At 39.2% G+C, this 23,122-nt stretch overlaps 1 protein-coding gene across 1 annotated transcript in view; it reads right to left on the bottom strand.

Moving 5' to 3' along the window:
* Nucleotides 1-23,122, bottom strand: part of Argl (Argininosuccinate lyase) — a 228,375-nt gene that overhangs the window by 156,996 nt on the left and 48,257 nt on the right. Inside the window, exons 3-4 of the mRNA XM_067141512.2 lie at nt 9,472-9,558; nt 2,135-2,218 (exon numbers count right to left, since the gene is read on the bottom strand). Coding sequence (XP_066997613.2) covers nt 2,135-2,218; nt 9,472-9,558 — 171 coding nt within the window. The remainder of the gene's footprint in view (nt 1-2,134; nt 2,219-9,471; nt 9,559-23,122) is intronic.

Below are 23,122 nucleotides of genomic sequence, written 5' to 3'. Positions count from 1 at the left end.
AAGACTATAATTATTTTAAATATTTCTTTATTTTTATATCTCATAACAATAAGTTAAACTTCTGAGAGCTGATGTAATATATTTTCTTGCTTTAGTATGGTGCTGATTATTACCAGGTGTATGCATAAGTTTTTGCTGGATTTTGTGGTAAAGAAAACATGTAATTTTCAAGGGAAATTCATTTTTTGTTTATTCAAAATATTGGCCATCGGCTTCTACACACTTCGCCCATCTTTCTGGTAGGTTATGAATACGATGCCAGAAAAACTGCATGTCATCTGGGGGAAACAATTTGTCGAGCCATTTTTCCAACTTCCTCGAAATTGCTGAAGTGCTGCTCTGCGAGCGCATGCCCCATTGATGCGAAGAGGTGATAGTCAGATGGCGCCAGGTCGGGGGAGTATGGCGGGTGCAGAAGGATGTCCCATCCGAGCAATTTGAATGTGTCTTTCATTTGTTTTGCTGTGTGAGACAGTGCATTGTCATGTAATAAAATCACTTTGTCATGTCTTCTGGTCCATTCCAGTCATCTTTCAATCAATGCATGATTTAAATTAATCATTTGTTGGCGATAGTGTTGTGAATTAACGGCTTTGCCTGCACTCGCTCATCTTTGCACTTTTGAGGTCTACCAGAGCGCGCACTGTCTTTCACATTGAAATCACCACATTTAAAGTAATAAAACCATGTCTCACATGTTCTAATCGATGGAGCATTTTCACCATATGTTTCTACCAGCAAACGATGACTTTCCACAGCCCTTTTCTTTTGATTAAATAAGAAAAGCAACGCGTGCCACAAATGTTCTTTTTCAGGCACAGACGTCGACATGATCACTGAACGATGCAACACAGATGCTAGTGTTTGGCGGACTCAACTTGTGTGTGTTGGTAGATTAATGCCAGATGAACAAACTGACGTATGTGTCAAATTCATATGCTGCGTACTGTTCACAGGCACCATCTCTTAGTGAAACCGGAAAAGACTTATGCATACACCTGGTACATCTGCCAATGACAATCACTAGGACATGGTGGGAGAAATTTCAAAAAGGATTACGGTATTTCAAGAAGTGGGTATTGGTTTATTTTGTTCATAGACTGAGTTTTAAGGGCTTGAAACTGATAAAATGACAGTTTTGCAGATGATAGTGATAATGTTGATGATAAAAAGAGATGTACTCAGACAGCAGTAAAAATTCATGCTTAAAGAATTGAATTTATGGTTTGGTAAACTTCTTTTATTCTCCTTATGTTGGTGCAGCACATCAAGAATCTTTTTCGACACAGATAGGTCTTATGGCGACGATGGGATAGGAAAGGCCTAGGAGTTGGAAGGAAGCGGCCGTGGCCTTAATTAAGGTACAGCCCCAGCATTTGCCTGGTGTGAAAATGGGAAACCACGGGAAACCATCTTCAGGGCTGCCGATAGTGGGATTCGAACCTACTATCTCCCGGATGCAAGCTCACAGCCGCGCGCCTCTACGCACACGGTCAACTCGCCCGGTAATCAAGAATCTGCTAATGCACTGCAGCCTTAAGAAAGTAATCAAAACACTATATATATATATACACTTAGTATCTTAAAAGGTACGATATGCAAATGCTGATGAAGAATATCAAACAAACAATTTTGCAGATTTACAGAGGAATTCTAGTGAATTTACTTCTTTGCAGAATAAAGGCAATAATTATCTTTGTGAAAGCACATGGTGCCCTACATAGAGAAGTGAATGATAGGAATTCTGCTAACATGCTTTCTTCCACTAAGGATGACGTCTCTTAATTTCTTACTAATTTTCCTTTTAAGTATGCTGTAGCTCTTATCATTGCCCTCTCCATGCACTATAGGACAGAAAGGAGTATTGTTTTGGAATCACAATCGGGGTTAGGAATGGCTGGATGGACAATTGATTTCAGCTTTGCAGTCTGCAAAGTAATAGCTTCATTTAAAAAATCTGTAGGGATCATAGTAGTACAAGGCAACACCATGGGCCACATCATTCTTTATAAAGGCATTTTCTCTGTAAAACCTCTATGGGTTAATAACATTAATGACTAGATTTCAGATTCTTGCTAGAATCTAGGAGTATCAATACAGAATCTTCACTTGATCTGCTGAATCACTTTCTTACCTTCAGTCTCCTTTCATTTGCTGTATGAATGTCCTCATCCATTGGTTTTACTTTGAATGTATTCTTTTCCCACTCCTTGCTAATCTAAACAGAATAAATGGACAAAATTATTATAGTTATTATTTGGCAAAATGTTGACTAAAACTGCTCAGTGATGATAGACTTAAACTCAATTATTTTTTCACTTCAACTCCAAGTGCTGCAGGGTTCATTGCAAATATATATATCACAATCACTCCCTTTCTAAGCCTAGACCCTATTAGATAAAAATATACACTCCAAGACATCCTCATAAACAGGTCATTAATTTATTAATACAGTCTACAACATAGCTTCACTCCAATCACAGTGAAATTGACAAATAGAACTGTGGACATAATGAGTAATAAATGAGATAAAAATTAATACAAAAACATGCATAAATAGGCTTTGTTAAATAGTGTTTATACATAAGGTATATACACATTATTTACCTTCCTGGCCTTTTCCCCATTTCCTGGGGTTGGCACTTCGTATGCATTTAGCCCATTTTTATGGCTGGATGTCTTTCCTGATGCCAATTCTATGTAGAGGGATGTATTCACAAGTGCGTGTTGCTGTGGTGATTCGTAGTGTGATGTGTTGTATGTAAATGAAAATGTGTATTAAGATGAACACAAACACCCTGCTCCCAACCTGGCTGGGAATCGAATCCGGAGCCCGCTGAACTGATGGTCAGTATGTTGACCATTCAGCCAGGGAGTCGGACTCTTCTATATACACATTGTATCACATTTTTGTGGTAAGGAGCTGATATCCTGATACCACCTATATTGGTATTATAAATTTACTCTTTCAGAACAAATATTTCAGGTTCCCTATGAGAATCAACACCTATATCATATTGTATTAATGACGTAAAAGAGAGGGCATATAAGTCTCCAGTAAGACCACAATTAGAGTAAGGTATGGTTCCAGCATATGGGACCCTCACCAGGAATACTTGATACAAGTACTGGAAAAGATCCAAAGAAAAGCAGTAAGATTTGTTGTGGGTGATTTCGATAAAAAGAGTAAAATGTTGCAAACTTTGGGCTGGGAAGACTTGAAATTAATATGACGAGCTGCTTGACTAAGCAGAATGTTATGAGCTGTCAGTGGAGAGATGGGGTGAAATGCCATTAGTAGACAAATAAGCTTGAGCGGAGTTTTTCAATATGGGAAAGATGAAATACTCATATGAAGATAATTTTGGAATTCAGGAGGACAAACTGGGGCAAATAATCATGAATAGGGAGAGAAATTAGGGAATGGAATAATTTTCCTTGAAATATTTAAGTAGAGACTACGTAAACAATCGTTAGGGAATCGGCCACCTAGACAGCAGCTCTAAATGCAGATCAATGATGAGAGATTAGAGATGGTGGGTTCGAGCTCCACTGTTTGCAGTCCTGAAAATGATTCTCCCTGGTTTCCCCCACTTTCTCACAGGCAAATTCTGCAGCTGTAACTTAATTTAGGACTCGGCCGCTCCCTTCCCATTCCTAACTCCCTTCTATTGTATCGTCAATTTACGTTGGTGCAACGATAAATCGCTAGTCCAGCAGTGAGTGAGCCAACTGACTAGTAATTGCAGTTTCATACATTATCAAACCATCACCGCAAATTAGGTTAACACAGAGATGATGACCGAAGAACCCATCCCCTTTGATGTAGCAGTAGTGCAAATGCCTAATCTCCCAAGGCCTCAGTTTCCATTCCCACATAATCTTATGATATGCTTACACTGGCAAGTTATTGCTGCAAATTGTTGCAGGGCACTCCCTGCTGGGTTTACACTTCATGCAAGAAAACTAAGCAAGTTACCAGCACAAGTTTTTCACAAGTAACTTTTAGCAATAACTTGCAGATACTGTTTACACATACTTGCTTTGCGAGTCAACCAAAATGGTGACATACAGGCAGATCACATGTGCTCCAGCACTCTTAATTCTTATGAAGAAAGGGAAATAGAGGAGAGAGAGAGAGAGAGAGAGAGAGAGAGAGAGGAAGGTTTGGGTTAGGGAATGGATACTCAGAAGACCACAGTATGTAGCCTACAATTATCTGCTGCAAGAATTGAGAGTAGAAAATGCGGATATCTTTCAATTTTCTTGTAGAATATCTACCAACAATATTGAATGTTTATTGATGTTAATTAGAACAAAGTAGAAATGTTATAATCATCATAAAATATCAAAGCTATCATGTTAAAAACAGTGCTGATGGTATTATTATTATTATTATTATTATTATTATTATTATTATTATTATTATTATTATTATTATTATTATTATTATTGAATAAAACTTATTTAAACATAGTAATCCACATAGGTATGTCTTGAAGATAAAATGAAGCCCAGATGAAATAAATATTAGAAAGGCTGGCTGGACATACTATTAAAGTACTTTGGTACCTTGTATACATCGCGGGCACATTAGCGAATGAATGACACCATTGAGTATGGTTCACACCTTCCTGAAAACAGTTTGGTTGTATGTCTATGGTTAATCGATTCTTCTGGGCAATGGAATGATGGAATGTAAGGAGTTTAAGTTCACATTAGCTCTTATTAATCCGGTAAATTATGAACAACACATGTCGCTTTCTGTTTGGTTTATCCGTTCAAGTTCAGTAGTGTGATGCAAGGCTGACAACTTGCTACATGTCCCAGGTGCTGAGGCCTAGGTAGACATAAACGTAGACAGATCCAAACATCAGAAATTCGATACCTCTCCAGGACGTACTATTTTATTTTGTATTTTAAGGATACGTGTTACCACTCACCTCATACATGTTGCCATTTAAAATGTTTATAGTTAATTAATCTTAGCCATTCTATTCTTTTGTGTTTGTTATGAAACATGAACCAATTTGTTGTTCATTCTTGTGATGTCCAAGGGAATATCGTGATACATTTTACTGGCTACAGTACGATATTCTTGCATGTCGGAATGTGGCCACAGTACTATTTTCACAACTGTCATTCCTATAATGACGAAGCTTGTGAACCATAAGTCACCAAGCGAAGTGGCTCCGGCTTAACAACTATGCATTTGGGAGGTGGTAGATTTAAAAACCCTCCATCGGCTGTCCTGAGAATGGTTTTCTGTGGTTTCCCATCTTCACTTCCAGACAAATGCCAGGACAGATCCTACGTACCTATAAGCCATGGCTGATTCTTTCTCCTTCGTCCTTCACTGCACCACAAATCACCACACAACTCCATAGAGAGAGGAAATTAACCTCTATGTGCCTGCTATATCATTTCAGGGTACGGAATGAATGCTAATAAGAAACCGTATGCCAGCCATGTTGACATTGATGAAGGTTGGTCTTTCAGCAACAGAAACGAGCCGTAGGGAAGGCATTTTCACTTCTACTGCTAGGCGATGAGGAAGGTTTTATCAGGATCATGTCCAAGAAGCAAAGTGACGTTCTACAAGCCACCCAAGCATCTCTAATACAGAGCAACGTGAGGCTCTCCTGGCAGCACTAGAGGAGAATCCCTTCCTCTCAACTGTTTCTCTGAGGGATTTTTTTCTTCCTTTCCTGATTCATTGAAGACTACACATAACTGAATTAGGGATGTGGGCTCCAAAATTACATCACTGCTATGAAGGTCCATTTATAGTAATAATAATAATAATAATAATAATAATAATAATAATAATAATAATAATAATAATAATAATAATAATAATAATAATAATAATAATATTATTGATTTTACATCCCACTAACAACTTTTATGATTTTTGGAGACCGGAATTTTGACCCACAGGAGTTCTTTAATTTACCAGTTAACCTTACTGACATGAAGCTGACGTGTTTGAGCACCTTCAAACACCACCGGACTAAGATGGGATCAAATCAGCCAACTCTGAAGGTCCATTTGACTATTCACCAGTGTAATGTTCTGCATCTTCGAGTTACAGAAAAATATTATAAATCTGGGCTTAAAATATATTTCACGATGTCAAAAAATTGAGTAAGAGTACTTCGAGTTATGTATGTATGTATGTATGTATGTATGTATGTATGTATGTATGTACCGAGCAGTTTGGCCATGCGGTTAAGGGAGCACAGCTGTGAACTTGCATTCGGGAGATAGTGGGTTCAAACTCCACTATCGGCAGCCCTGAAGATGGTACTCCATAGCTGCTTCCTTCCCACTCCTAGGCTTCCTATCCCATCGTTGCCATAAGACCTACCTGTGTTGGTGCGACCTAAAGCAACTTGTAAAAAGCACTATGTATGTATGTATGTATATATGTATGTATGTATGTATGTATGTATGTATGTATTTATTTTGTTCAGTGTTGTTAGTTAAAATTAGACGATGGCTTGCAGTCTGCTTTTCAGTCAGTCAACACACGAAAAATTTCCAAATTGATCTGGGCAGGTGATAGAATTAAACAACAGTAAAGAGCATTCATTGCATAGAAATAAAATATTAATATCAACAAAGGTGGCTGTTTAATTAGATGACAAGAAATTAAAATGAAAGATGCAAAAGACTGTCAGAAATGATATAGATTACAGGGAATGATAAGCACCTGGAAGAAAAGGATATAATAATATATTGTATTACAGCAGCCATCCGCATAGAGGGCTTTTTTATGAAACATAAGCCTAGCTTAGGAAGTTTTACTTCAAAAGTATTTTGAGAAGAACTCGGGTAATTTTACTCCAGACTTACATTGGAAAGAGTTCAGGAAGTGTTACTCCAGTGATAGATTGGGAAGACCTCAGGAATTTTACTTCAGAGGCAGATTTGGAAGAGTTCAGGAAGTTTTACTCTGGAGATAAATTGGAAAGAACTGAGGAAATTTTACTGCAGAGTTAGACTGTGAAAAACTTATGAAATTTGCTCCGGAGATAGACTGGAAAGAAAAGTATTTCTTTCAACAAATGGGTGAAAGGGCAAGATGTTTAATATGTGGTATTGCTATTGCCTGAAAGAAGAAATATAATGCAGAACGGGGCTATAAAAATAAACATTCTGGTATGTATTATTCAATCAAAGAGAGGGTCCTGCTAAAATGGTTGAGGAACTGAAGAAGCCATTGTTAAGGGAGGTAGGTTCTGTCCTACTGTGGGCCTATTTCTAAATTTAGATCCAATTAATTACTTTGTGCTTTATAATGATAATGATTTTGATAACTAATATGAAGACAAAGCTGTTGATCGTTGTAAATTAATGTGTATCCTGATAAGAAATATGCTTGTTTTATTTATTTTGTAATGTAATATCATAATTATGTTAAATTTAATAATTATTTGTAAAATTGTTGGTTTATGTTTCGTTAAAAGCAAGTGATCCAATGTATTTTTGTAATTATATCTTCATAATAAGTTATTCTGAAAAGTATACTATCATATAATTCTTGGAATAATTTATTCGAAATTATAATAAGACTTTACAGAATAACATATTACATTTAATGAATCCGCCACTGCATTCAATCGAGCCGTGCTCCCTATCACACCCTTTATTCGCATTCTTGTCCCAGGCCAAGCTTCAGGGAAGGTCTCGTGGATACCACATGTTTCAGGACATACACAACTACCTTACAATAAAATGGAAGGTGCCATAACGTCCTCGGTTTTTCACTAGAGACGTTACCAAAAATGGTACTATACACTACAAATAACAGAGCATAATCTACCCTTGAACTTCAATGACAGAGTTTTCCTATACACGTTATTCAGTCCGTGGACTTGAAAAAGTACATTTCGTTGATAAGTTTGGTTAAGATGCATCGTACTGTACAAAGTTTGTTCAGTTAAAATACAGACCTTTTCTTTTTTTACACTGTTTATTATCATGGTAAAATGTTCCTGAAAAGATTACATCATAGAAATTTCCTTAACACATTCTCAGTCTCGTTTGCAATTTGTGTGAAAACTTGTTCTAAAATGACACTATTTAAAGTAGAAACAAGCTTCTAGTTGTAATGGCCGATGTCATAAACATAGCCAAGGCACCTCCACTTTTTTTTATGCGTAATCCGAACCACAGGGATGTGATGTCCTGTTTCAAAATCCCACATGAGTTCATCGGGATTCTAACGACGGATGCACTGGTGAGAAGTTAGCAACAGTGCAACTCAACTATCATGCCTTGGATATAACACTATTCATATAATAACCACAACATAGTTATATAATGGGTAGGATTGACTGAAAAACCAGCATAGGGCTTATTTGAAGAACTCAAATTGGTCAGCCAGGCTGAGTGGCTCATACGGTTGAGGCGCTCGCCTTTTGACCCCAACTTGGCAGATTTGATCCAGGCACAATCTGGTGGTGTTTGAAGGTGCTCAAATATGTCAGTCTCGTGTCGGTAGATTTACTGGCGCCGGGCTGAGTGGCTCAGATGGTTAAGGCGCTGGCCTTCTAACCCCAACTTGGCAGGTTCGATCCTGGCTCAGTCCGGTGGTATTTGAAGGTGCTCAAATATGACAGCCCCGTGTCAGTAGATTTACTGGCACGTTAAAGAACTCCTGCGGGACTAAATTCCGGCACCTCGGCGTCTCCGAAGACCTTAAAAAGTAGTTAGTGCGACGTAAAACAAATAACATTATTATTATTATTATTATTATTATTATTATTATTATTATTATTAGATTTACTTGCATGTAAAATAACTAAATTCTGGGACCTCGGTATCTCCGAAAACTGAAAAAGTAGTTAGTGTGACGTAAAGCCAATAACATTATTATTATTATTATTATTATTATTATTATTATTATTATTATTATTATTATTATTATTATTATTATTATTATTATTATTATTATTATTATTATTATTATTATTCAGTATATTCAACAAGCTCAATTGTCCTAAAATGAAGGAAAAGAACAGCAACAATTAGACCACTCCAGCTAGTTCTAAAACCAAGCGAGTTGGCCGTGCAGATAGGGGTGCACAGTTGTGAGCTTGCATTCGGGAGATAGTGGGTTCAAACCCTACTGTCAGCAGCCCTAACAATGGTTTTCCATGGTTTCCCATTTTCATGCCAGGCAAATGCTGGCTGGGGCTGTACCTTAATTTAGGTCACAGCCGCTTTGTTCCCACTCCAAGCCTTTTCCTATTCCATTGTCGCCATAAGATGTATCTGTGTTGGTGCAACATAAAGCTAATTGTAAAAATAAAAAGTACCTAAAAGAGAGGACTGTACATATAATGAAACATTTCATTCTAGAAATCAGCATCATGCTTGGAGGTAGATTATATGCACTGAGAACTCTGAGAATTACACTGTGTCTTAAGTAGTTTCTTAAATTGTACTTTTATGAGATCTTACCTGTGCCAATCCTTTATGTATGGCCTCCATTTCCTCCTTCGTCAACAAATTTGCTCTTTGAAGAGCTCGTGCGTATGCTTCACTTCCCTGGAAATAATAGAAAATGATTAAACTTGGATGTTCACATTTTTTACAGCAGAATATTACTCCGAGTATCAGCAATTCAGTAGCCGCAAGACTACAATATCCCTGAGAAACTCAAATAAATGTTCAGAGTGTTTCCAAAAATGTGGGAAGTAATTAAGAGGGGGGATGACATAATACACCCCAAAATAACACAATAAACCCTATGAACATGAGTCTACGGTCAATCATTTATGAGTTTCATACCGGTACTTAACAACTTTGTACGGGAAGTATCAGTAATAGCCTTACCTGGCACATCCCATGTTGAGTAGCTTTCACCATGTTGGTATACCAGCACGGATACTGTATTCCAGTGCAAGAAAACCTCTAAATATCCACAATGTGCCTTAGTGCATGCCTGAGCAACTCACCTCATTGATTGTAGGACGTTCAAACACTCCACGCATTGCATGTATCTGATGACAACCTTGTTCTAAATGTTGACGAAGGACACAATGTCCGTAACAGCATGTCTGACTCCAAACTTAATATCAAATTCGAGCTATTCCCCCCATTGACTGAAACAGACATAGGGCATATGTTTGTAGGTTTATGTGTTGTTTTGGAGTGTTCTGTCCACTCCCCTTCCCCTATCCCACTTATTTCCCACATGTATGGGATGTCCCATTTATCTTGACCACCCACAATGAAATATGAGTACTAATAAAGGCTATTTTTAAATGGCACAATATATTTATTGATCAAAAATTCAATGAATCTCATCAAGACCTATTCAAAATAACCCACAATATATGCAATTCATAACATGAATATTAAATATGATGCAGAAAGGGGAATTTCTAGTGCCAGTTTGTAAAACTATCCATATGAGTACTGCGAGAGGTAGAACATTCACATTAGATGTTCAGAGTGGTGACCATTGCCAGCGATACAAAAATTATATCGGTGGATAAACGACAACACTGATTCTTCCATCATTACCTGTTGAAGAACATTACCGGCCCAGCCTTCGTGGAATGGGGTATGCAACTCTGGGTACCTGCAATGTTTACATCGCCTCTATCTCAAATGCAGAGCCTCAATGTCATACTGTACCGTACTGTACCACGTACCGCAATTGTGCCGCGAGGCATCAAATAATGATGATGATGTTTGTTGTTTAAAGGGGCCTAACATCTAGGTCATCATCCCAGGCATCAAATAACTGGTCTTCATAAACCATTCTGAGTTCCAAATTTGGTGTCAGTTTTTAACAATCTGCTTACTAGAATGGTACATTTTTTAATAGGTTTTGATGAGTTTTACTGAACTTTTGACCAATAAATACATAGTGCCATTAAAAAAAATTATGTTTGTACTAATAGCAAGATAAAGATAAAATGGATTACGGAAATTAAGGAGGATATTAAAGAACTACAAATAACAGTAGACGATGTCAAAAACAAAACAGAAAAAATTAAGATACTTCAAGACACACACATAAAAGGTCTAATGGGAGGGTATTTTCAACAGAACAATGGAAGGCAGCATCTCTCAGAATGAAAAAATATTGGGGCTGATAGGAAATCAAGAAATCCTTTGTATAATTGACTAGAGTGGTCCAATGTAGGCCATAAAATGTAAAATAAATAAATAAATAAATCTCACTAATAAATAATGCTATAAGGCTGACTCCCCCGAAGAATTACGGATAGTCCCAAAAGTATCTGTCCAGTCACTGGTGTGACTGGAAATAATAGTTAGTAGTGGAAAGGTAGCAAGGAGATCCATGCTCTAATACTTAGTTAAATTTTATTTGAGAATGAGAACATGATAATATACAAACAACAAATTATAACAAATTTTGTTTAAAAACAGCGTGTTCTGTAGCTGTCTGTTCCGACAAGTAGTGTAGCAAAAGTATTCGTCCACTTGTACTTCACACGCACTTGACTCACAGAAAAAATAACTTTTCAGTATCCAGTCAAATTTCCTTTGGCAGGGATGTCAGATAGCTTGTAGCCTCTACGGCGTGGGCCGGACTAGTTTTTCTTGTGATTTCTGGGTCTGTCTTCTGCCACTCCTCAAGAAATGTTGGCTTTCCCGCATTGTGTTCTTCTGTTTTTCGAAAACTTAAAACCCTCCAAAACTACGAATTTGAAATGTTGCCGACTTAGTACACAAAACATGTTTGCACTGCTCTCACTCGTGGTAACTGACTGAATGTGAAACAATGTAAAAGGGGTTCCAGTACTGGGAATTCTAACGGAATGTTATTCACCCGGTCCTCCCCCACCCCTGCATGGAGGCTTGAAATATTAAGTTTTGAGTACGGACTCTACACTGCATTTAAAACTTATTTAAACTGTATATTTTAACTGATTTCCAAAAGTTGTCACTACTGGGGGAAGTTCAACCCTCACGCCAAGCTGACCGTGGGCCCAACTCAACATCTCCCAATCAAACTTCTTTTGTTCTCAAGATAACAAACAGGTTCGATCTCAGCTGCGGTTGACAGCATTTGGAGGAAGATGATATTTAAATGCCACAACCCCGTTTCAGTGGCTGCCAGCATGTTATGTAACACCTGAAGGACAAAATACTGACACACGAGCATCCCTAAAGACTGTCTCTAAAGATACCTATAGCAATTGAAGTGACGTAAACAAATTTAAAATATAATCTTCAGATATGGCTAAAATTATTAGTATGTACTTTTTAAAGCATTTCTGTGCAAATTTAGAATTGTATAGACGTGAAACATGGCCTATAACTATATACATACATACGTACATACATACACACATACATACATATATACATACACTGTTATGCCTTTCAGCGTTCAGTCTACAAGACTCTGTGAATTTACTAAATGCCTCCTCAATCCTATATTTGTAACTAGCTCTGTGACCTCGTTAAGATCCAAACCTCTTATCATTAAATCATTAGACATCAAGTAAAACCATCGTCGCCTTGGTCTCCCTCCATTTCTCTCACTCTCCATGACGGAGTTTATTATTATCCTAGGTATTTCCATTTCTCCTCCATTCGGCTCACATGACCCCAGCACTGAAGCTGGTTTATGCACACACCTTCATCCATCAAGTTTGTTCCTGGCTAGGCCTTGATCTCCTCATTCCCAGTACTCTCCTACCATTGTTTGCACCTGTTTTTACCAGTGATTGTTCTTGCTACCTTCATGTCTGTTACTTCTAATTTACGAATAAGATATCCTGAATCTACCCAGATTTCACTCCTGTACAGCAAAGTTGGTCTGAAATCAGTCCGATGCAAAGAGTTCTGTATGGAAGATGACTTCTTTCTTACAGAATACCATTGTTTGCAACTGTGAGCTCACTACATTAGCGTTGCTGCACCTTGATTCAATCCTCAGAAAATACACATCCTAAATATTTGAAATAATCTGCATGTTAGAGTTTTGCATTTCAGTTCTCTTAGGTTTCTTCTCTACTCACTGCACCTGTTTTCAAATTCCAGGATATTAGATTGCAGGCGTTCAGCACAATCTGCCATTAAAACAAAGTAGTTGGCATGGGCCAAACTGCTTATTACACATCCACCTGACTGAATCCCTCCCTGACACTTTGCATCTTTCACTAGATGACCAATGTAAGCTATAAAAGATTACAGCCTTGTCTAACCCCTGTACATACCTTGAATCAAGAACTCAATTCTCACTGGAGCCCAATTGTCAACATAAATACCTTTTAATGCTTTTAGTAATCTGCCCCTAATCTCTAATTCCTCAGTATGGCTAAACATTACTGTCTATTACTCTAGTAGCACTTTTCAGTTACCTGGTGCATACTATACTAATACTTCCTTGTCTATGTTGAAAAATCAGTTCTTCAAAATAACATTTGCATTTCTTTATATTCGGAATTGGTTCTATTATAATTTTCTGTATCGTTCAATTTAACACATCTACTAGATATGGATATGTACTGTTAATATTAAGGGAGATAGCTGAATGAAACCCCTCACATGCATTTGTAACTCTTTCAGAAGTAACTGTATTTGAAACCCAGATCTCAGGAGGATTTAATTCACCAGATGCTATGAAGTCTATAACCATATTATTGGCAAAGTGTGTGAGTTGTGTATTGATTGGTTGGATGCTGATCAATGTAGTACTAACATGTACAGGATGGTAGAATGTCAAACCGAACATCCATTGCAGAAGCGGATCCCAGATTCCCTAATAGAGTTGGGGGAGTTAAAAATTTTAACATGCCATAAAGCAGAAACAACTTGTTTACATAAAAATCAAATCAAACTTGTAGAGTTCCATACATTTTCATGAATATCAAAGTGTATAATGTTCTCATTGTTATATGACTATCAAATTTGCACAAAGCATTCAATATTAAAAATTTTTATTCATAAATAATATGAAGGAAACTTCTTCAAAGAATTTAGCAAGTTCCTTTAATATACAGGTGTCCTTGAAAAAGGTTCCAATATTTCCAGAGGAGTCAGCATGAAACGAAGGAAGAAAAGTCCTATAAACCCAATATCATTGGAGTTATTGTCCACTACCACTATCATCAGTGATCACCATGTCTTTTATCTACTCTTCACAACATGTGCTCGATGTGACCACCATCCATTGCAACGCAGCCTTCCACTCTACGTCGCATGGAATTGTGCTTTCATTGGAACACCCCTGGCTGTTGCCGGATAGCATCACAGGCATTGAACAAGAGTTCTCGTAGTGTATCCAAATAATGTATGGATATCGCATACACCATAGCCTTTGTATGTCCTCAAAGCAAAAGAGTCTAAAAGTTTAGGGTCAGGTGAACGGGAACGCCAAAGTATTAAGACTCCCCAACCAATCCATCGCTCATAGAAGATCAGTGTTAGCGGTCGCCTAACTCTACGATGAAAATTACCCAGTGCTACATCATGCATGTACCACATTTGCAGTCGTTTATGATGAATGCTTACATATGAACGTGTTTCCGTCTTCTGTTGCATACGATCCTACGTAAATTATTGGAAAATAATGATCATTGATATTAGTGGTAGCGGTCCATAACTCCAAAGATACTGGGTTTGCGAGTAATGTTTATAGGACCCTTTTTCCTTAGTTTGTTGCGTGCTACCTCCCCTGTAAATAATGGAAACATTTCAAGGACATTCTGCATATTACATTACTGTAAACATGGAAGATGTACTCAGTATGAAAAGTCATGCAAGCCACCGCTAGCAACTATGTAATCCCCTGTTTTGGTCATGTGTACAGTTTGTTTTGAATTAATAATAATAATAATAATAATAATAATAATAATAATAACAATAATAATAATAATAATAATTACGTCGCATCCACACCGATAGATCTTACGGCGACGATGGGATAGGAAAGGGCTAGGAGTGGGAAGGAAGCTGACATGGCCTTAAATTAGGTACAGCCCCAGCATTTGCTTGGTGTGAAAAATGAGAAACCACAGAAAACCATCTTCTGGGTTGGCGACAATGGGGTTCGAATACACTATCTCCCGAATGTAAGCTCACAGCTGCGCGACACTAACCAAACAGCAAACTCACTCGGTGTGTATAATAATAATAATAATAATAATAATAATAATAATAATAATAATAATAATAATAATAATAATAATAATAATAATAATAATAATAATAATAATGTAATACTGTGTCTTTGAAAAAATTACACATGAATAACCTTATAGTCCGCCTCTGTGGTGTAGTGGCCAGTGTGATTAGCTGCTACCCCCGGAGGCCCAGGTTCGATCCCGGCTCTGCCACGAAATTTGAAAAGTGGTATTAGGGCTGGAACGGGGTCCACTCAGCCTCGGGAGGTCAACTGAGTGGCGGGGAGTTTGATTCCCTCCTAAGCCATCCTAGAAGTGGTGTTCCATGGTTTCCCACTTCTCCTCCAGAAAAAAAAGCCGAGATGGTACCTAACTTAAGGCCACGGCCGCTTCCTTCCCTCTTCCTTGTCTATCCCTTCCAATCTTCCCATCCCTATGCAAGGCCCCTGTTCAGCATAGCAGCTGGGGCAGCCTGGGTGACGTACTGGTCCTCCTCCCCAGTTGTATCCCTCGACCCAAAGTCTCATGCTCGAGGACACTGCCCTTGAGGCTGTAGAAGTGGGATCCCTCGCTGAGTCCGAGGGAGAAACCAACCCTGGATGGCAAACAGATTAAGAAAGATGGTAATAAAGTAACCATATAAATTTTATAGTAGGCCTATGTTGTTCTTACGATTGACTAACCGCTTAGAGCTAATTGAAAAGTTATTTACTAGTAAGCATAGCCCCCATTTAATTTTGCCAACCTGTTTTCTTGCACCATTCTCAACATCATTTAAAATAGTGGAAATGTAGCTATTTCCATTGAAATACTCATCCTTATTTCATCATCTGGAGATCCTTTTTCTTTGTCCCTGGTAATCATGTCAACTCCACTAGAAGAAGCCTTATCCACAGAATTTTGACATTGTTTTTATTCTACTTAAATTATTGGCTTTTTAAAAATTATAAAATTAAACTCTAGAAAATGTACGTTTGTATTGCAAAGAAAATAGTAAAGTTTCAGCTACCGTAATATTTCAGGTATTGCTTATGAAGTAAAACTACTTTTGAAACACATTCACTGCGAGTGTTAATGCACCGCAATCCACAAGATCCTCGTAATTTCCTGTGAAACTCTTACGTTCACAGAGGCAAACGGCACATGCTGATGTGCAGCCTGATGTTGCCAGTCCGCCGGCCACTGCTAGAACGAGTCCAATACCTACTTAATATTCCGCGGATGTATGCTCATCCCTAGCGAACTTTGTTGACATAAGTATTCAAGGCAGAAGTAAAACTGTTAGCAACAGTGTATAGAAGAGAAAGTGTGCTACTCACTTTACCTGTTTCAGCTGATCGTGTTAAGGTCACTGGACAAAAAATTTGTCACTCCTGGAGAAACCATTACAAGTATCATTTAATATCGTGTAACTCCGCCTCTGGACTTGATAACCGCCTGAATTCAGTTAGGAACTAAGTTCACAAGGTTGTGTAGGTACGTCGCATCCAGGCTGAGCCACTCGCTGAGGATTTGATCGCACAGTTCCACCAAATTGCGGGGATGCTGATGTCGGCATTTTACCCACTATTACTTCATGTCCCACACGTTTTCATTGGCTTCAAATTAGGGGATATTGCACACCAATCGAGATGTAATAGGGTGGGCGAGTGTTCATAAAACCGGTCACATGTGCGTCTGGCCCGATGAACTTTGCTGTTGTCATCTTGAAAAATCGGGGTATCAATAGCATACTCATACAGTCAAAGAACGACAGAAGCACGACCTGGAAGAAGAGGACAACAGAGAATCAGTGATCGGCACTAACGCAAATGAGGAAGACCTGCAAGCAGCAGAAAAAAAGAGCCTGGCTATATGTAGGGAGATTAAAAGAATCAACTTCTATAGAAAACATAAACAGATTTCTTACAAAAAAATAGGATCACAGAAAACATTGAAAGCGAAGAGCTTGCAACATTAGGAGGGAAAAATCATTTAAAATAGGAATACCTTTTACATTCCTACGTGCAACTTCAACTCCTGATTTTTGGCCTAAAGTAGTACTGGCTCGGCGATTTCGCTTCTCTCAAAGACAAAGCATGTACGAAGGCACCTCCCTCGACTACGGACAAAATGCACAAACTACTGCTGTGGAATATAGAAGGCCTGAAGAATGTAGTAACCCTTTATCCAACGGACTTTATGAGTGACTATGACATTGTAATCTTCGTAGAAACTTTCCTTACTGAAGAATGGAGTCACAAAGACCTCTACAGCACGCGCATATTTGCATCCCAGGGACCTCTAGGAAGACATAAAGGCGGCATTACCTGCATGGTGAAACCAATCTTCTGTCCATATAATATCCCAGTGAAAACTAGCAACATCATAGTACTGGAACTGCCGTTTACTTTCAACCAGAATTCAAAGAAATCGACATCATCGATGAATTAAGCAATGCATTCAGCACAATAAAGACAAACGTACCATTCAGTTTGGCAGGAGACCTGAATCGCAGAGTCAATAAAGACGACCCCAAATCAATAGCTGTTCTGAAGTACGGTATTTAGAAGAGGAGGACCTTTCTCTCATCAATACGAGGACGGAACTGACATACATCTCTCATAATGGGAATAGCGCAATAGACCTGGTGTTCACAAACTACAATAACATCCACGTAATATATTCGGGCATAAAAAAAGAACTTGCCAATAAGAAAGCATCTACCAGTAGAGATCATGTTCGACATCAATTGCAAAAAACCAATTCCTTCCCCACTACAAAATACGTTATCTAGGGAACTGAACGTCATGAAGTTACAAGCGAAAAAGGACATAATTCAAAGCATTGTAAAAGAACCAGACACTGAACCAGATGACACTCTCCTCCGGTTAGAGACAATTCTATTGGAAGTAATTGAACGTCGTACTTCAAATCCGAGGAGATCTAAATCATGGTTCAACTCAACCTGCTATAAGGCCAGGAAAGCCGCTCTGCACGCCTTACACAAAACTTTGAAGATAAACATAGCTGAATCAAAACTTGACTACGCAGACAAAAGGAAGACTTACAAAGAAATCCTCAAAGCTGAAAGGAAAGAATATCTCAAAACACAAGAAAGGGCATTACTAGAACAGGCCAAGGAAAAGCCATACAAAGCCCTTCAACCGAGAACACCAAAGTTCTCCAGAAAAATACCCATTGATAGGTGGACAGAGCACTTCACGTCTATTCTACAGACCAAAGACATACCCTCATCTGTCCCTCGGTCCACATTAGACAACGCAATGAATATAGAACCCTTTACGACTGACGAAGTAAATAAAGTAATCAACCAATTGAAGAACGGCAAAGCATGTGGCCCGGACGGCATATTCAACGAACATTTGAAGGAAAGTAGCGCATATCTTGCTGAGGCCTGGACTGTCTTACTCAACCAGTGCGTGGCTCAGGCTAAGATACCAGAGAAATTGAGATACTCCATCATAAAACTCCTATACAAGGGCAAAGGCAAGACGGATGATCCAAATTCTTATCGAGGTATAGCTTTGGAGAATACGGGGCTCAAGTTCCTGTCCACTCTAATACTTAAAACCGACTAACAGCTGTAACGGACTCAGTAATATCTGATGAACAATTTGGCTTCCGGAAAGGGCGCTCAACCACTCATGCTATCCAATGCCTAATAGGGAACAGTACTAAAGCTCTCCGTCTTCCAAAAGGAATACTTCATGTATTGTTTATAGACAACGCTAAAGCATTCGACTCTCTAGACCGGAACGTACTAACAAGTGAACTTGCACAACTTGTAGGTCAGGATCACTACCTATACAGAATAATTCATTCACTCCTATTGAAAAATTGTATATACTTTAACGACAACCTGTCTAGATCAGAGGCAAACCAGCAGACGACGGGAGTGTTGCAGGGAGATCCTTCAAGTCCGATATTGTTCAACATTGCCACAAGGGATGTAGTTGAATCAATCCACCAGTGAGGAGGTGTCCATTTACATATATGCTGATGACATGGCGTTAGCCTCAACATCACATAAAAAGCTACAGGAATCGTTTGATAAACTTATTACTTGGTCGAATACAAACGGTCTAATTATTAATTTAGAGAAAACAGTCCAAATGACACTTAGAGGAGGTGGGAAACTACCAGCTACAGAGTACAAAAAATTCAAGAATAAAGATCTTGCCAGGGTCAATTCCTACAAGTACTTAGGCGTGACTTTACAATCAAACGGAAAAAAGCTTTACCAAACACATCCGAGACAAAGCAGCCTCAGCAGTCGAAGCAATGAATGACATCAACGTTCTTCGACAGTTATCTATAGAGACAGCAATAGTCCTATTCCACATAAAGATCTCCCCCATCACGACATAGGCATTAGAGATTATCTGGGAGTACCTAACAAAAGACAACCTACCTGTACTAGAACGAGTGAAGGCCACGTATGTCAAGAAAGCTCTCTGCCTGGCTGACAAGAAAACCCTTCTATATAGAAGATCTACGATTAAGATTATGACACAATACCAAGCCTTACTTAAAGAGCTACAGGATAAAAAGGCCAATATTTAGATAGATTTCTACCGAACAGACGCCATGATGTCAGAATGGAAGAATTTTGGCTATGACCTGCGACACACCATGACACGCTTCGCGGTCCATGGATTTCACTACAAAATGTGAAATAGAAAGTACTTCCACGAACTAAATGGAAAGTGTGTTTGTGAAATGTGTGGGAAATTTTTGCCAACGGTATCACGCAGAGCTGTGCTCCAAAAGAACAGTATCTGTAGTTGAACTATGCAATTAAGATAATTTATCTTTCCTATAAGCACATTGTGTGCTATCCTCCTATAATAATAGCATACTCATCACTCAGTTGTTGACCGAAAGGCAACACCTGATCATCCAGAATGTTTAAATAAACATGCTGGTTCATGTTAGTGGCCACCTCAGTGATCAGGCCCAATCCATGATTCAAAGAACATTCCCAAAACATAACATGCCCACCTCCGGCTTGAACCTGACCTTGCACACATCCAGGATGAAATGCTTAATTTGGCCTTCGGTGCAGTCGACGACATACATCATTGAAATACAGGCAAAAACGTGATTCGCCAGACCACATTACGCTCCGACACTCGGCTATTGTCCACGTTCGACTATTTCTAGCCCATTGAAGATGCGCAGCTTTATGTGCCTGTGTAAGCAATAGCCTGTTGCGAGGTGACCGACTCTAAATTTTCATTGCATGCAGTTCCCGTCGCAATGCTCTCTCCTTAACAGGTTGGGATGGGCCTTCATTCACTGACTGCAGCAATTCCTGTCGGGTTTGGAAGCGATTTTCATTCACAAGCCGTGAAACGCATCTCCGTCCCTCTCAATCATGATCTCTTTCCGACCACAATTCTGACGTCGTGTTTCGTGGCTACATGTAGTACACCACTGCTCGTAGACACGTTGAACAGTCCACTGCGAAACACCAACAAGTCCAGCAACTTCACGCACCGTATGGCCATGGGCACGGCCAAACATTATTGCCCATTTTTGCCACTCTGTCACATCCTTACATCTACCCATGTTGATGAACACTGTCTGCTTGAAACATCAATGTCTCCTGATTGCTACAGCCTTATGCTCACGTAGAGGCAATGCATGTGCAATTAAGCACGGGACTCGTTCGCTGCGCCATTTGTACAAGCTTAACTATCCATCCATGTGTGCGCACTAAGGTAACTATTTTTTTCCGGTGAGCTTATCGTGTTCTGCATTGTGAGATGCTACGAAAAAGGAATTAGGTTTGCGAGCAATGTTATTACAAATACGTGGCCTTTGTTACGCAGCATCCCAGGTAATTTCATTACCAATGTAATATACACACGTAAACATATTCTAAGATGTTACATTCAGTTCTAGACACAGAGAAAATAAAAATACAGCGTACCGAGCGAGTGGCTACATGGTTTGTGTCACGTAGCTCTCAACTTGCGCTCGAGAGATAGTGCGTTGGTGGTGATGCTTGTTGTTTAAAGGGGCCTAACATCTAGGTTATCGGCCTCTAATTGTACGAAATGAGACGAACTGTAGTGAAAAATTAAAAGTCCAAAATCCTCCACTGACCAGAATTCAAAACGTGAGGACGAAGAATGAATGGATGGATATGAATTTAAAACAATCAGTGGATCCGACCCACAGTGCCTCACATTCACACAAACTGACGTAAAACAATAGTACTGTATCACTGACCAAGGGACCGCCTCTAAAGCACAACACTGAATCGATGATGCTTGCAGTCCAAAGGGGTCAAAAATCCAAGTCATCGGCCCCTCCAGCAGCGTTTGGTGGGAGGGGGGCATTCATCCAGAATTTTATTTTGATAGGTATCCAAACTTCCAGAGTTTAGGTGGTGTAGAATACCTAAAAAGGAAATTAGTGTCCTTCGATCCAAGTTAAAGTGGTGGAATCTTCTTCTTCTCTTCCCCCGCTTTTCCCACATAGCTGGGTTCGCGGGTGCAAACTGTACCGTACATGTGGATTTTCCGCTGTTTTAAGGCCGAATGTCCTTCCCGACGCCAACCCTATATGGACGGATGTAATCACTGTTGTGTGTTTCTTTGGTAGTTGCTAGTGTAGTGTGTTGTCTGAATATAAAGAGGAAAGTGTTGGGACAAACGCCTAGTCCCCGAGGCAGAAGAATTAATCAGACGCGATTAAAATCCCCGACCCGGTCGGGAATCGAACCCTGGACCCTCTGAACCGAAGGCCTCAACACTGATCATTCAGCCAATGAGTCGGACACCGGAAGCTAATATTAATATACGTTATAATGCTTAATAAAAGTAGATTCGTTAAAACTCCTGGGGTGTCTGGACTCCTTGGACGACAAACAATTCCCCCCTACCCGGCTATCTCTGTTACTCCCATCCCAACATAACTGCAGCATTTCATATATTCTGAATACAAGTGAAATGAATGTAAGAATAAACAGTGTGAGTAAAGATGCAATATTCTGGTTTAGAATAAATACGGTAATATTGTTATAATAATGGTCACGTGATAAGCAATAAAGAAGTGACATTTAATACAAATAATGCGGCAAAGAAATACACACAGACACACACACAGACACGTCGAATATAGGTTTCTCGCCCTTCTTGTCCATGGCTAGATGATGAAGCCAAGAGAATGATGGCCCATCGTGACTCGTTATTTCGACATTATAAACAAACCCTAGACGACACAGACTTCGAATATTACCGCATCTTAAAACATCGCACAAAGAAGTTAATCAGAAATAAAAGATGTATATATTTCCGGAATTTAGCTAACAACTTAAATTCTAATCGCGCATGGGACCAACTTAGAGCTCTGGGAATAGGAAAACATCAACAGAGACAGACGACTTCTGACATTCCACTTGACGAACTGAATGATTACTTTAGTAGAATAAATATTCAACCTACCCCAATTAACTGTACCGACTCACCGCCCTCCCCTCCAGCCAATCCACCATTCACATTTCACAGTGTCACAGAAAATCAGGTTGAAAAGGCTTTGCATTCCATTAAATCAAAGGCTACAGGTGTAGATGATATTCTTATTACTTTTTACACATAACATTATGGGTGCTGTCCTGCCTATACTACTGACGCACATACTGAACTACTGTTTACTAAACGGAACTTTCCCTACTGTTTAACAGCCAATATTATACCGGAACCTAAGAGTTTAGACCACCGGGCGAGTTGGCCGCGCGGTTAGGAGCGCGCAGCTGTGAGCTCGCATCCGGGATATAGTGGGTTCGGACCCCACTGTCGGCAGCCCTGAAGATGGTTTTCCGTGGTTTCCCATTTTCACACCAGGCAAATGCTGAGGCTGAACCGTAATTAAGGCCACGGCCGCTTCCTTCCCATTCCTAGGCCTTTCCTGTCCCATCGTCACCATAAGACCTATCTGTGTCGGTGCGACGTAAAGCAACTAGTAGAAAAAAAAGAGATTAGACCCAC

The sequence above is a fragment of the Anabrus simplex genome, chromosome 2 (genome assembly GCF_040414725.1).
Source record: "Anabrus simplex isolate iqAnaSimp1 chromosome 2, ASM4041472v1, whole genome shotgun sequence".
In the NCBI taxonomy this organism is placed as follows: domain Eukaryota; kingdom Metazoa; phylum Arthropoda; class Insecta; order Orthoptera; family Tettigoniidae; genus Anabrus; species Anabrus simplex.
This window is presented reverse-complemented; position numbering and strand designations above follow the sequence as displayed.